The sequence below is a fragment of the Cupressus sempervirens genome, chromosome 3 (assembly GCF_028749045.1).
Source record: "Cupressus sempervirens isolate cs-2001-9-10 chromosome 3, ASM2874904v1, whole genome shotgun sequence".
Lineage (NCBI taxonomy): Eukaryota > Viridiplantae > Streptophyta > Pinopsida > Cupressales > Cupressaceae > Cupressus > Cupressus sempervirens.
Window position 1 is genome coordinate 645,202,514 of NC_143120.1, and position 16,721 is coordinate 645,219,234.

General features: G+C 34.2%; 1 protein-coding gene across 4 annotated transcripts in view; it reads left to right on the forward strand.

Moving 5' to 3' along the window:
• Positions 1-16,721, forward strand: part of LOC149568347 (phosphatidylinositol deacylase) — a 138,773-nt gene that overhangs the window by 84,877 nt on the left and 37,175 nt on the right. For all 4 annotated transcript variants that reach the window (XM_089821293.1, XM_089821292.1, XM_089821295.1 and 1 more), the window contains exons 7-9: positions 158-309; positions 2,171-2,353; positions 6,170-6,280. In XM_089821293.1, the coding sequence (XP_089677419.1) occupies positions 158-309; positions 2,171-2,353; positions 6,170-6,280 (446 nt within the window). The remainder of the gene's footprint in view (positions 1-157; positions 310-2,170; positions 2,354-6,169; positions 6,281-16,721) is intronic.

Genomic DNA, 16,721 nt, shown 5'->3' on the forward strand with positions numbered 1-16,721 from the left:
AGTCAAATCATTAAATGAATACTCACTTTTTACACCCTGTTTGGATTTAATGTTTTCAATGAGAATCAGTTGTATGTGGAGTCATTAAACATTCATTAACTAGACAAATCACATGATTGAAATACAAGAATTCATCTGCTTAAGATTTTTATTGCAGGGGAGCCTGGATGGATGAAAGATCAATTCTCCTGTCCTGGATCAACTAAGTGGGCAGATGATAGCCGAGAAAGAGATTTATACATTGAGGGGACAACTGTGACAGTATTGGCTATGGATGGAAGGAGGAGATGGATGGACATAAAGAAACTTGTGAGTTTAGTTGGCAGAATGAATTTTTGCTAAATTTTTAGTAATTGCAACAGACTATGGTAAATGCTATAATATCTGATTTATTGTATCTAGTAGTGACACTGCAAGGCAGTGTATCTGTTTCTTGATTATTCCTAACTTTGACATTATTAAATCAAGAAATACTTAGAAGTCAAATTAAAAGAACATGTGTTACAGGAAAAGAAAGCAATGTCATGTCCTGACCAAAAAGGAACTTTGTGCTTATGTGGATTGGAAATGGACTACCTTTTGGTCACTCCTTTAGTGTTGAGTACTTAATAAAGTGGTGAGTTATATTCACTAGGGGCTAGATTGTAATTGGAGTAATATATTGAAAGGAAAGTCTATTGGTCAAAAGGTACAACTTGTTGGATTTATTCCTTCATCTGTTCTTTAAACAATGTTTACACGAATTATTAATGCATCTATGTGGACTGTTTTTTTTGGCTTAAAAGTATTATGCAAGAATGATACCTCATCTGTTATACTCAATGTTTAATTTAAAAAGTTATCATGGTATTAATTTCCTGTAACATGGGATTATCAAACCCTTCAAAATAAGCTTATAGAGGTGCCAAATTCAAGATTTCTATAGGAAACCTGTGCTAAAATATCCAACATATTGGGAGAAATGGCAATTTTCGTCAACTAAAACTGATTCCTTGGCTGACCATATTTGTCGTTCAACAAAATTGATCCTTGCAAGAAAGGAGGGTTTTGTGCCTGGTTTTCAAATTGTCCCATATTATTATTACTTTTTATTCTTATTTGCCAAGTTATAATATGGTAGAATTTGAAAACCATGCACAAAGCCCTCCTTTTTTGCCAGGATCAATCTTGCTCAACTTAATGACACACGTGTTCAGCCAATGAATTAGTTTTAGTTGGAAAAACTTGTCATTTCTCCCATAATGATGGATATTTCAGCAAAGGTTTCCTAAAGCAATCTTGACAAATTAATTTTGTTCAACTTAATGACAAATATGTTCAGCCAATGAATCAGTTTTAGTTGACAAAAACTGTCATTTTCTCCCACAATGTTGGATATTTTAGCACAGGATTCAATTTCGTTCAACTTAACAACAATATTCAGCCAATGAATCAGTTTTAGTTGACAAAAAATGTCATTTCTCCCACAATGTTGGATATTTCAGCACAGGACAAAATTTTTCATTTCTCCCACAATGTTGGATATTTCAACACAATCCTGTGCTGAAGTATCCAACATTGTGGGAGAAATGACAATTTTTGTCAACTAAAACTGATTCAATGGCTGAACATATTTGTCGTTAAGTTGAACAAAATTGATCCTTGCAAGAAAGGATGGCTTTGTTCATGGTTTTCAAATTATGCTATCTTATTAGTACTTATTCAATCTTATTTGCCAAGTTAATTTTTTTTATGTTTGTGTATGTTAGATTTATATATTATGTGTAAACTTGAAACTCTTTAAAATATAATTTAACAAAGTATTTTATGGGTAGATTGAGATAATGCCCATTATGTTTTATTTTTGTGTAGCTTTTTTGTTTGGAAATTAATGGGTGCCTTTCTAGACTTGGGCTGTCTATGACTTTTGATTCAGCCACTTCAGGAAGTTGTTCGTGAAGATTGTCATTTTGCGTTGTTTGTAATATGTATCATATTGTAGTTCAATGTTTGGGGTTCTTGAAAATTTGTAGTTGGCATTTGTTTTGACTTATAATTCTGTTGTGAAGTTTCATTGTTATGTTTCTCACATTCTGAAATACGATTCCCTACTTAACTGAAAGTTAACTCCAGCATGTGATTGTATTTCTTGTCTTGATTGGGAATTTTGTTGTGGTTGGACTTTTGTCAGGCTTCTGATGGCAAAGATAACTTTATTTTTGTTACAAACCTAGCTCCTTGTGTGGGGGTCAGAATTCATCTATGGCCCGAGAAAAGGAAATTGTCTGCGAGAGAGAAGGTCCCTGTAGTTAAAAGGGTAGTGGAGGTAACATCTAAGATGGTAAATATTCCAGCAGGACCGGCACCAAGACAGGTAATGTGAATTCGAAAATGACTAGCATTTATCTTCTTTTCTAATGTTTTTTAAAACAAATAAGTTATAAATTAAGAAAATTATCATTCAATTAAAAAACTGTATGGTTTGCTTGTTAATCTGCTCTCTCTCACAAGTGCGCATACAGACATAGAGACACATGTGAACTTTTATGTATGTGTTTTCACATGCTTGTGTACGTATACATCTTTTTTACTAAGATCTGTTAAGCTAGTTACTACATGTGGATAGTTTTATCGAATGAATGAAAGACTTTCTTTGATGAAGAGACAACCTGATGCATCTTGTGCAGCAAAGAAAGTCTTTGGTTGTGCAAGAAAATACAAAAGAGGAGAAGAAGAGGAGAAAGAAAGAATGACACCTTCTTCCTTATAGTATTGTATGGTTGCTAAATCATTCCCAATGAGCAGTACTATGACACATAAGAATCATCTAAATTCTTTTATAGTTGGTTCCTGAATTTTTTTTCAATATTAATGGAAAAGAAGAAAATTAACTTAAAAGAAATGAAAAACAGTTCAGTTATAGAATGGTATGGGATGAATGGAACCTGTGGTTGCATAAGATTGTATAGGAATATTAATAATTTATTGGGATAGGATGGTGAAATAAACCGATAAAGAACTCATCTCATTGAAGTCATAAATGTTGTTCCCATAAAGTATCATATTTGTAGATAAGGTAGCTGGCGGAATCTATAAGGACCTTGCTTGGAAATTTAAAACAAAAAGATTACAAAAAATACAGTAAATCAAATTAAAAGAAAACAACTCTTCAAAGTTTGAACAAAAAGCTCCACTATCATGAACATTGTATTCTATGACCAAAACTAAAGAGACCATGTAGCTTCATGAAACTATCCCACTTAAATCTCTATTTCAACACCACAACCACTGAGAAACAATTGTGACTATTCCAATATGCCATTGAAACACCAAAGAATTGACAAACAACTCACTTCCCAACACCCAAGCCCTACAGTCTATTGGTTCCCAAAACTGCAAATTGGAAATCCAAGAGCCTGCCACTTCTCTGACAGGATTCCACAATCAGTTTTGGCCAACGAACGAGAATCACATTGATTCCCGTGCACTTCAGGCTCCGCTACACCTAGGCGGGTAGACCTTCTCCTCGACCCTGATCACTTGGTTCAAAGCTTTTCTATAGCAAATTTAAGCTTTGGAGTTCTCCGACTGGCAAAATCCTCGAACACGACCAAAATGCTGCTGAATGTTGAGTATTTGAAATAATTGAATGTTTTGTGTAAGGTTTATTAATAATGGATTTGAGGTTTGTAAGGACGTTATAGATTTTCTGACTACAAATAAAAATTCAGTAGACCAGTAATTTAACTTATTTGGGCAATAGAGTCAACTAAAGCGAAGATTTTCACGTACAACTTTATAATGTTCTATGCACTTATACTACCAACAATTAAATAATCAAGATGCAACAGAACAAATATTATGCAATCTTAAATTAGTCTAGATTGAACTTTAACTCCTCTAGCAGGGAGACAAACTTGACACAGATATGGAAACAATTCAATATTTCACAATATCTGTGATGATCATATTCAAGATGTTAAATGACCATGTCCACTTATCTAACATTTAAATTGTATATAGAATTCCATAAAAAAATTACAAAGGACGAATCATCTGCAGTTTAAATCTCCATGCCTTAAAAATAAACAAAGAACATTTTATTTTATTATTAAAATAAAATAAATGAATTTATATTACAAGTCATGTTTAAGCCCCTTTAGGATAAGCAAAGTGTATGTAACAAAATAGATTCTTCAATACTGTTGATGATTTCCAGAATACTGAAGCAGACGGTAGTATATTTTCATTCAGGTAGATACAATGAGACATCCATCAAAATGACTTTTTCAGGCATCCTCTGGTTTTCAAGACTATCAGTTCTACTTCTACGAACAGTGTCTTGATCTGATCCTTGTAACGATGTCTGATATCAATAAGGCCCCAGAAGTAATAGAATTGTTGTTTCTCACGTGGTCATATAATCTTGTAACATTAATCTGATGCTTTTCAGTGACTATATCCTTTATCATACAGAAGAGAGATAATTACATTCAGTCCTCAAGATAGTTGTTGTATTTTCTGTAACTAATGAATGCATGATTTGTCTTGTAAAATGCCTACTTAGCTGAATGGAGAAACGCCACACACGGTTTAGAACAGGGAGGAACTATATAAACTCATAATATTAGCAGCCTGGTTTGGTAATTAAAAGAGGAAACATGGTTGAAAAGAGGCATTTGTTAGGTAGACAAAATTGGAGGTGACAGAGGTTGGAGTCACAAAGAACTTAATGCTGCCTCTATGCTGTACTCTTTAAATTAGAATGGAGACTCAAGAATTTTGGCTCCATCACAGTCCTCCCCACTTGTCAGTAAATCCCATCTCAACCATGTTCTGATCCAACACAAACCTTGCTTGCATGGATTTTCCTTATACATATCAAGATATGAATTTGTAAATCAAAATTTGATGTCCACTTTAATAAATTATAAGTAAAACTGCATGTTCTGCTTATTAGTTTTCACTTTTATAATTTCCCTCACACTTTGTTTCTCTCACTCTCACACACACGTGTCTATATGTTTAAATATATGATTTTATCATCTATTATAATATTCATACAAAATTTATTTAACTTAGTGTGTGTTTATATATATATATATATTTTATCATCTAGTATAATATTCATACAAAATTTATTTAACTTAGTGTGTGTTTATATATATATATCAAGGTTGCATGGGTACTCGTACCCACACCCTTGGTACTCGTACCCACGTACCCAACTACCGGGTACACGTATCCCACGTACCGGGTACTCGGTGGAGAGCATCATAGCTAAGGACATTGATTAAGATTCTGATTTTTTTTTTTTGATTTTTTGTTTTTGTATTAGCTTGTTGTTTATCAAACTTAATTCAATACCAAATCAGTTTGAAACTTTGATACTCATTAACAATAAACTTTATCACTGTTCAAGTCAAAAGTTTATCATTTACAATATGTCATATGGTTTAGGATCTTCTTGTTCATGTTTAAAGTCTGCCTTCTTTGTTAGACATCTAAGCATTTATCATGTATTATTATTTCAAACATATAGGAAATCTGAAACTGAAAACAGTACGTTAAATTTGCAAACTTTATCACTGTTCTTGTTTTAAAAAACCATTGTCATGACTCATAAAATCAGATTTTTTATAAATATAAAAGTGTAATTTTAAAATAAGTTTGACATACCCAAGTACCTCCCTCCCCTATTATGAAAAATACTTTAAACATTCAGCAATAACATATATATATATATATATTTTACTTATGGCATATATTTTCAAATATCTTGTTTTGAATGCTCAATGTCATGACTCATGACAGATATTTTGATTTTTATATTTTCTATAAAATATTAATTATATAGAAAAAATTAAGCATACACACGTACCCCCGTCCCCTATTTTGAAAAATATGTGTACTCGTACCTGCTCCCGTAACCGTACCCGTTCCCGTACCCACGTATCCATGCAACCTTGATATATATATATATATTTTATCATCTAGTATAATATTCATACAAAATTTATTTAACTTAGTGTGTGTTTATATATATATATATATCTAGTATAATATTCATACAAAATTTATTTAACTTAGTGTGTGTTTATATATATATATATATATATATATATGATTTATTATTTAGCATGATATTCATATAAATTATTCCTAACCTAAAATTTGCTTCTGATTTCAGATCGAGCCTGGAAGCCAAACAGAACAGGCTCCTCCTTCAGCAGTCCTCTGTCTTGATCCAGATGAGCTGCATGGTTTTCGCTTTCTGACAATATCTGTTGCACCTCGTCCGGTATGACATTTCCTTATTTGTGATGCCAAGTAAAAAGTATATTTCTGCCATTCAGTTAAATGCTATAATTTTATCAGTATGCTACTATCAGAGCTAGTCTATACCAATTGCATTGTAGGATTATGCTGAGGAATAGATTTGATGGTCACTATATCTGACATTACAGTGTATATTATGGATGAGAATTTAGTTAAAACATTGATGGTCATAGCATATCTTATCCGTCAACTTAAATTTTTGACTAACATGCTAATTGGAATTTTAGTTAATCTGAAAGAAAAGAGAGATGGTTCTGTGATACAGTAGTTATTGTAGGAAAATCCCTGTACTGCTTCTTTTGATTAGGGACTGTTTAATCATAATTAATCATGTTCTTGGAAATATAATTGATGCCCATTGAGGTTCAGATAGTTTATTACTATTAGTTCATTTGTGGAAGTTAATAATATTTTATGTTTAAGTGCATGGGAGTGAAGGAATGTAAATTGGAAAATTTGGGAGTTAAATATTAAGGTCTACATGGTGACAAAGAAATCAAAAGATATGTCATACTCAAATAGTGAGAATAGCACTGAGGTATCAGGAATGTGCTTTGCAAGAGTGGATTTAAGTAGGAAATGAAGATTTAGAGTAACTTTTATGTAAAAAAGATAGCAGTTATTATGATAATGGCTCTTGGTTATTAAAACTTGGCTGGAGATGGAATATATTCATCTTAGTAAGATTCTAAAAGCTATTATGATAATGGCCTTTTGGGTATTCAATTTTAAATTTATGTAATCGTATTTTAGCCAAAAGTTGCCAATTATCTATGTTGGAACATCATTAAGGAAGACGGACAGGCAGACTTCTTCCTAGCATGCTTTCAGTGAGCGACTTGCAGTTAACAGACATCCCTCAAACACTAGCTTAATGTTTGTTGATTCCAGTTTTTATATGCTTGGCACCTACCCAATATAGCTTGATATTTGATTGAAACATGCATGGAGCTTGAGATACTTAACACACGAGTAATTGATTCTTAGTTGATAGACACTCTACACACAATCATTGCTCTTTCACTACTCACACATTGACCAATATCTGTCTGCCAACATTGAATATAGAAGGATGTGAGACATTAAAAATCAAGAGCTGTAACTAGACTTATTGGGTTTACCTTGACTATTAAAATATATAAATAACAATTTATTCTAGAGATGGTAATCTGATATCTTTGTTTTCAAGCAAAGTTGCATAAATGTGATAGCATTTCTTAACATTAGAAATGATTGTGTCATTTCCAGATTGTTCAATATTTGATGTTTTTCAAAGTATGTTATTTCTTGGCAGGTTATCTAATGCTAGCAGGTTGTGTGTTCAATTTTGCGGATCTAGATAGCCTTCTCCTTTAATTTTTTGTGTTCAAAAGGTTGTCAGTTTATTCAGATCTGTCAAGTTATGCCAACAAATCATATCCATAGATAATTGCTAGTCTTACTAGACTACAGAATTATGCTTTCTTCTTATACTGGCTTTAGAGCTAAGCACTCTTACATTCGTTTTCTTAACTAGCAAGGTGGAGACCTTCCAACCTATATAGATTTTTACTCCAATCCCCTATAAAAATTCACTTCTGTGATCTGACATTGATTTATTTAATGCTAGTAGTGATACCATATCTCCTTCAATGAGTACCAGCCTAGCAACCTCCTTTCCAGTGGAGAATCTAGCAAATGTGCCATTCCAATCCAAAGAGGACTTACCTCTTTGCACAGCTTCTAAATTAAAGATATTTCTATGCATTCCTTTGTGAATTAGTTGTATCTTTTAGCTTCCTGTACAAATCCTGCTTGATTAAGGTGGCTTGAAAATGAGGATACAGTCTAACTATTTCCAAAAGCTTGTTCAATGATTGGAAATTGTGTTATAGGCTATTGTTTAATTCCTGAATTGGCCAGAAACTCTGCCACAGAATCAAGATGATGCTTGCAGTATATGAAGCTAATAAATTCAAAGGTCTCCTTTAAAAGTTGTCTGCCTTCTTCATATTGTTTAAATTCCCTTTGGGCTCCTATTGTTTTTTATTGCATCAGTCACCACCATTGAGTACCCCTCTATAATCAATTTTTCCTGGTTTTGAGAATTTGGGCTTCATTAGTTGTCTTTATATTGAAAAAATAGAGATCCTTCATAGGATAATTTCTAAGAGAAAAACCTCTGCCCTCTGAACCAGTGTAACACCAAGCACCTCCATCAAAATTGAATTTGAAGGAGAAACATCACGTACTAGAATTTTTAGACCATACATTTCATGGATATTCTTTGAGTGGTGCTGAGGCTCTAATTTAAAATAAGGGTTGTGCACACGATTGTCAGTCTGATATAGAATTGGAGAATGCAAGACATATAGGTAGCACTCTAGAGAAGTAGTCAACTTTTCAGTAGTCAACCTATAAGGAGAAGTATGTTGAGGTTAAGTCACAATTGCCTAAGAAACGAGGAACTGAAAAATAAGGAAGATTGTAGATGCTGCTGCAAAAAAGGTAGGTATTACCAAAGAAGAGATGGCAGAAGTAAGGAGAAAGCAGGATGAGAAGGAGAAAGTTGAGGCATTGATACCTATTGATGTGGACAAGAAGACATCTCCTCCACATATTTCCATGTTGAGAGCTACAAGGAATTCTACAAGGACATCGTCTACACCTCCAGGGAAGAAGTCAACTTTTTCACCGAAGGCATCTAGACCTAAGGTCAAAAGGACTCAGTCAAAGCCGGTGAGAAGAACAAAATAGAACAGTACTGGTCCACAATTGAAGAGAGGTGAGGAAGATGATGACGAGTCATCCACTAAGTCAAATCAATTAAAGAAGAAAGTCAGAATAGAAGGTGCTACAGTTGCAAAAGTAATTATTGATGAACCTATGAGAATTAAGGAAAATGGAGATAGAGTAGAAAAGTTTTTTGACAAATTTGTAAATCAAGATATTCTTGTTAAGTTGAAAATGTACTATCAAGTTTTTCAGTATGGAAGAAAGAAGAAGACTAGAACAAGGAGTGGTAAACCATGTGCTTAAATTCAGTAAAACCTTAGTTGGATTCAAAGATCAGATCGCTGAACATGTTTATGCTATTTTGAAAGAGGAAAGGTGGAAGACAAGAGAATGAGGAAGTTTCTATTTCCAAGATATTTTCTGTGGCTTTTCTGTTGTAAACTTGCTTTTGGTGAGAAGATTAAATGAGGTTAGTATTAAGAGTGATGACATTATAAGCAGATGTTGGCTGAAGAAATCAGTGCCAGTTGCAATTAAGAAGAAAGAACCAAGGACTAAGAGGAAGACAAGTATGTTTTTGATGGAGCATCCAACTCCGTAGAAAAACACACTGAACAATTCTTTTCAATAGCTCGGGAACCAAATGTATTCATTGCAGGAGTAACGAATACACTTGATGACATAGATGCAATAGATGAAGAGCGACATGAAGGTCTAAACGTTAAGGATCCCTTTGATAATCCTGCCAACCTGATTACCGAGGAAGAGTTGAGAGGCATTGGTTGTTCTGTTGACCAAGAATTAGACTTTGAGAATGAACTGGTAAAGGAATTTGATATGCATATTGATGGCACTCATGATATTGATGTCATGGACACCCAAGTTACCAGAGGTGATGAGATAGGGATGTTGATTTGTGGTGATTGGTCAGGAAAGTATTGTACACTTTTCATAAGATGTGGGTTTCGAGGCATCAACCTAATTTATTTGGTTAACTTGTCAAACATTTTTCGAATTGACTAGTTAACCATTTCCTAAGGTTGACTTGTCAAGTATGTTTAGGGTTAACTTGTTAAGTTGACTTAAGTCATGTAATATTGACTTAGGGATAGGGTTTTTCCTAATGTAAATATATAGCTTCTTGCAGTGGTATTGAGCTGTAAGGGAGATTGAAGATAGTAACAGGTTGAAGGATCTGGATAATAGTATTGGACTCATTGTTTGGTGGATGTAGCTTAAGGATTGGATGAACCACGCTAAATCTTTATGTCTTCTGCTCATTTATGTGTGCTTTATTCCTTTGCGATATTGGTTATATTTGCATGTAACTATTAATTTATGTATATCTAATCTTAACAAGTGGTATCAAAGCAAGGTTGTTCCAGTTATCCTTTGCAAGAAAGTCTCACGGTTGAGTGGGAGCAATGGCAGACGAGAGTAAGCTGAAGGTTGAGAATTTTAATGGGTAGAACTTTTAGTTATGAAAAACGCAAATGGAGGACTGTCTTTATTAGAAGGATTTATGGCAACCATTTGGGGAAAATGCAAGAGAGACCCAAATATGATAGATGAGGATTGAATATTTTGGATAGAAAGGAACTTGGAAAGTATTTGGTTATGCTTGACACAATCAATGACATTTAATATTACGAAAGCAAAGACAAGTGAAGTGTTATGAAAAGCCTTCTACTTCAAACAAGGTATTTTTAGGAAGCGTTTATTTAATATGAAGATGATAGAAGGTGAGTCTGTTGCTGATCATTTGAATGAGTTTAATATGGTTACTAGTTAGTTATCTTCTTAAATGTCAATTTGATGAAGAAATTAGGGCTCTCTCGATTATGTGTTCTTTTCTTGAAAGATGGAATGGATTGGTAATGGCAATAACTCTGTTTCTGGATAAAATACCCTAAAATTTGATGATGTTATTGGTGTTACTTTAAGTGAGGAAACTTGTAGGAAAAGTCTAGGTGGATTTACATCAAGAAGTGGCTTGAATGCACAAAGTAGGGGTAGAATGATTAAGAGGAAACAATTATGAAAATTGTGGAAACTCGAGGAAAATCATAGGGAAAGAGGTCTCAATCTAGAGGATCAAGAGATTGCTAGTACGGTGGGAAACCAAGTCATAAGAAAAAATATTGTTGGTCTCGGAAGAACAAAGAAGGATACAAACAAGAAGAGAATAAGAAGGCAATGTGGTAAGTAATAAATCTAAAGAGGATGCCTTGCTTCTTTCCTTAGAAAATATTGACAATTCATGGGCTTTAGATTCGGGGGCTTCATTTCATGCTACACCCCATAGAAGTTATTTTGTTGATTATGTCCAAGGAGATTTTGGGCTAGTTTATTTGGGAGATAATGAATCTTGTTAGAATGGTGGAAAGGGAAGAATTAAGATTAAGTTGCAGAGAGAGAATCTTTGGCTACTACAAGAGGTAAGACATGTTCCAAGGCTGAGTAGAAATTTTATTTCAATAGGGCAAGTGGGTTATGAGGGTTGCACAGTACTTTTAATGATAAAAATTGGTAAGTTTCAAAGGATTCCTAAGTAGTAGCAAATGGTGTGAAAGTAGGCACCTTATATGTTTGTACAGGCTATACTGTTCCTTCTACTTCAATTTTTTCGTAGAAAAATTAGTGTTCAGGAACAGTTGTTGCAGTTGAGCAAGGTGAACATCTAACAATTGCTGTAGATTCTAAAGCAACACTATGGCACAACAGGCTCGAGCACATGAGTGAAAAAGGTATAGAATTACTTCATTCCAAGAAAGTTTTACTAGGTCTAAAATGTAATAATATGGGTTTTTGTGAAAGTTGCGTGTATGGAAAGCAAAAGAGAGTTTTTTGAAGAGTGGGAAGGAAAAGAAAAATGAGAAACTGGAGCTTGGGCATACAAATGTATGGGGACCAACTCAGGTATCTTCCTTTTGTGGCTCTCTATATTATGTTACATTCATTGATGATGCAACTAGAAAAGCATGGATTTATTTTTGTAGACAAAAATCCTACGTATTTGAAACTTTAAAAAAATGGAAGAACTTGGGTGATGTAATGTCCCTGTTTTTGGTAGGTCTACGTAGTTGTTGGAGTTAGCTCATCATAGCAACCCTCATGAGCTGACAGGGTGTTTTGGGGGTCTGAATTGTAGATTTACTATTTTTAGTGGGTCTATTTTTGCAGTTGCTATTTTTGGCAGTGCAGTGGGTGGCTTCGGCAGTTGGTCATCACCTGCAGTAAATTTAAGAATTGCATGAGCTCTTATTTATTCATTAATTATTAAATTGCATTATTATAATAATGTTTATATTATTATAATAATAACATTAAGTGATATTTCTAAATAGTGTGTTGGAAAGTTTCTAGTGTTGAGTTCTTTTGGGAAACTTCCACAATTTCTGAAGTTGAGTTTTTTAGGAAACTTTGACCAACGAAGGATTATAAATGAGAGCTCATTTCTTTGGGAAAAGCATGCTTGAAAATTAATTTTCTTTTGTTGCCTTTGTGGCTTTTTTCTGAGTTCTGAATCCTTCGCCCTTGTTGTGGTATAAGGGTCTTAGGGATTTGTGATATTCTGAATATTTATCTCCATAAATGTGTTTCCTATTGCTGGGAGTTATTTTCTTGCTGTAAGATTGAATTTTTGAAGGTGACTATAAGAATTGCATTCACAAATATATTTGCTCTATTCTCCTACTGTTCTTTCTGTATCTAGGAGAAGAATAATTATGTGAAATTGTTTGGCCCTGTGGAGGCAACAATTATCTGTGATCTGCTATTGAATGAAATTAGTAATTTGGTTGGAGGCTGCTGTCTCATATTACCGCAGCAGTGATATGTGACTGCATTTATATTGCAAGGAGATCGAATCTGTTGGAATAATTGGTGAGAATCTGAATAAGGATTAGTGTATGTAGTAATTGCTAGCCTACACCTGGGTTATTGGAGGCCACGATTTGAGCTTGTAGACTCCGATTCATACCTGGAGGCAGCTATTTAATCATCTCAGGTGTCATCAGCAATTACCAATCCTATAAATAATCTTTGGAGGTTGGGCAGCATTTTTCCTTGGATATTGGTAGTTCAAACTGAGCATATTAGAGGCCGCAGGTGCAATTTGCATGTGCTGCGTGAAAGGTTGCAGACCTGCAATTTCTTGTTTTAATCCACTGTTCATAGTGGGGGGCCAATGTTACATATATGCAGCCTGTGTTTTACTTTCCAAGGACCGCAGTGCATACAGGGAACCTGTATTAGTAGAGGAGGGGTAACCATCAACTTCCAAGTCCACATACTAGCCATTATATTGTTTGGAGTTCTGTCTTTCTATAGTGGGTAGTGCAAAGGACATACAAATCATAATCAGGTTCTATTGATTTTGAAATTGAATAAGTTTAATGCAAACATTATCATTCTAGCTATTTTCTTTTGGCAAATAAATTCTGGAAATTTTGAGAGTTGTGTTAATTTGCAAAGGTTATCACTGGTAAATAAGTTCCAACATTTTGAAAATTCAATCTATGGGTCTAAAATGCAAAGCAATAAATTTGATTACATGGTAGACTTATCATTAGAGATTGTTTAGCAAGTGTTTGACAAAATGTCAAACCCAAATTAGTTTTTAATTGGAGTTTGTTTGAGCCATAACTGACTGGGGTTCTTACAATTGAGAATGAGATTGGTAAAAGACCAAAATGTCTTAGATCTGATAATGGTGGTGAGTATTGTAGCAAAGACTAAAGATTATTGTTCCACTATTGATATTCGTAGGCAGAAAATTGTTCCATGGACTCCACAAGCAAATGAAGTGGTTAAAGGCATGAACAGGACAATAATGGAGCGTTCAAGGAGTATAAGGTTGCATGCTGGGCTACCCTTAAACATGTTGGTTGAGGCTGTTGATATTGCTGTATTTTTAATTGATAGAGGTCCTTCTACTCCTTTGGGTTGTGGTATTCCGGAGGAAGCATGGACATGCAGGAAGGTGAGTTATTCCTTTCTTAGAACCTTTGGCTGTGAAGCATTTGCACATATAGATTTTAGAAATAGAACCAAGTAGAACCTGAAATCAAAGAAATGTGTATTTGTTGGATATGAGTTTGATGAATTTGGCTATAGACTTTGAGTTTCTAAAAATTATAAAATTGTAAGAAGCAAGGATGTCAAATTCAATGAGAAAATGTTGTACGAAGATATGTTGCAACAACCTAAGAAGAAAAAATGGATTATGTAGTGCTGAATGATACCCCAAAAGATGATGTTTGAGCAATCCCTCATGCTTCGCAATAACAACATTTACCACAAACCCCAGTGAATGTTAGACGTTCAACAAGGCTACGTAGACCTCTCGAAAGATTTTCTTTCTCTTTATACTCTATCTCATTAACAAATGCTAGTGAATTAGAAGGATATGATAAAGTTGTGTAGGTGGATAGAAAGATTCACCGGGAGTTTGCAATGACAAAAGAAATGGACTCTTTGCTGAAAAATCAGATTTGGGATTTATGTAAGCTGTTTGCAGGTAAAAGGGCTTTACAAAATAAATGGGTTTATAGGATAAAAGAAGAGGATGAGGGTAAGAAAAGATTTAAAGTCCAGTTAGTTGTAAAAGGATTTGCATAGAAAAGGGCATTGATTTTGATGAGATCTTTTCTACAGTTGTTAAAATGACTTCTATTCGTGTTGTTTTAGGTATTGTGGCTATTGAAGATTTGCATTTGGACCAACTTTTCTTCATGGTGATTTGGATGAATAAATATATATGGAACAAGTATAGGGATTTGAGGTCAAAGGCCAGTAGAACATGGGGTGCAGATTAAAAAAACGTTTATATGGCTTGAAACAAGCAGCTCAATAATGATATATTAAATTTGATAGTTTGATGAATAAGCATGGATACACTTGGTATCATTCAGACCACTGTGTTTATTTTAAGAGGTTGGATGATTACATCTACATTATTTTTATGTTGACAAGGAATCACACCAAGGGATTGAAACAATAGTTAGCATGTTTATTTACTATGAAGGATTTGGGGGCAACAAATCAAATCCTTGGTATGAAGATTTGTAGAGATAGGAAAACTAGAAATTTGACATTATCTCAAGCTGATTATATTGAGGTGTTGTAGCGTTTCCATATGAAGCATACCAAAGCTGCCAACACACCATTGCCTAGTCACTTGAAATTGACTAAGGAGATCTATCAAAGACATAGGAAGAGGAGGATGAAATGTCCAAGGTACCTTATGCTTCAACTGTAGGAAGTTTAATGTATGCCATGGTATGCACTAGGCCAGATATTGCACATGCTATGGAAGTTGTTAGTAGGTATATGAGTCATCTTGGAATTGAACATTGGAATGTAGTCAAATGGAATTTTAGGTACTTGAGAGATATATCTAGTGTCTGTTTACATTTTGGGGGCTCTGTGACTGATTTACAAGGTTATGTTGACATGGATTTGGTAGGGGATCTAGATACCAAGAGGAGTACTACAAGACATGTATTTACTTTTGGTGGGACAACAGTGAGTTGGATTTCTCAATTACAGAAGGTGAATGCTTTGTCCAATACAAAGTCAGTGTATGTTGCTGCTATAGAGGCAACCAAGGAGATGATTTGGTTTTAATTTTTCATAGTAGAGTAGGAACGCTCAGACTTGAAATTATTTGTATACAAATAGCAAAGTGCCATTCATCTTGCCAAGAGTTTTGCTTTACATTCAAAGACAAGACACATATAGTTGCAGTGCCATTTTATTTGGTTAGTCTAGAAAGATACAAACAAATGACAATCTAGTAGATATGATTACAAAGGCAGTGCCAAGGGAGAAGCTGAACTCTTTAGCTTTGGTTGGTCATTTAGATTGAACATAATAAAAGAATAACAGAGTCTAGGGTGTATAAATACAGTGGGAGGTTTAAGAGTAGTAGTGTGGCTAGAGGGCCAATCTCCAAGTGGGAGGTAGTTTAGTGTGGAGCTTGATCAGTCCCCAAGTGGGAGATTGTTGATTTGTGGTGACTGATTAGGAAAGTACCTGTAAACTTTTCATAAGCCATGGGATTCAAAGCATTGGCCTTATTTATTTTTTGTTAACTCGATCAACATTTTCGAGTTGACTAGTCAACCATTTCCCAAGGTTTACTCATCAAGTATGTTTAGGGTCAACTTGTTAACCCAACATAAGTCATATAATATTGGCTTAGGGTTAGGTTTTTTCCTAATGTAAATATATAGCTTGTTGTAACAATATTGAGCCATAAGGGAGATTAAAAATATTAATAGGTTAAAGTTATTGGATAATAATATTGGACTTGTTTGTTGGATGTAGCCCAAGGATTAGGTGAAGCACGTTAAATCTTTGTGTCTTTTGTTCATTTATGTGTGCTTTATTCCTTTGTGATATTGGTTATAGTTGCATGTAGCTGTTATTTTTTGTCCATATAATCTTAAAAAATGACAGATAATGTTGTTGATATTCTTGAGGCAATAAGAGTAGAGGAAAAGGTTGAAGAGCTTAGGTAGCAAGCATAGGTTATAGTTGGTGAAAAGACACTAGAGGTTTCTAACCATGAGCAAACAATATCACTGTCCATCTTGTAGCAAAATTGATGCATTGTTGGCAAGAGATTCTCATGGATCACATGAATCATTTGATTTACAAGGTCCTATTAATTTAGAGAATAT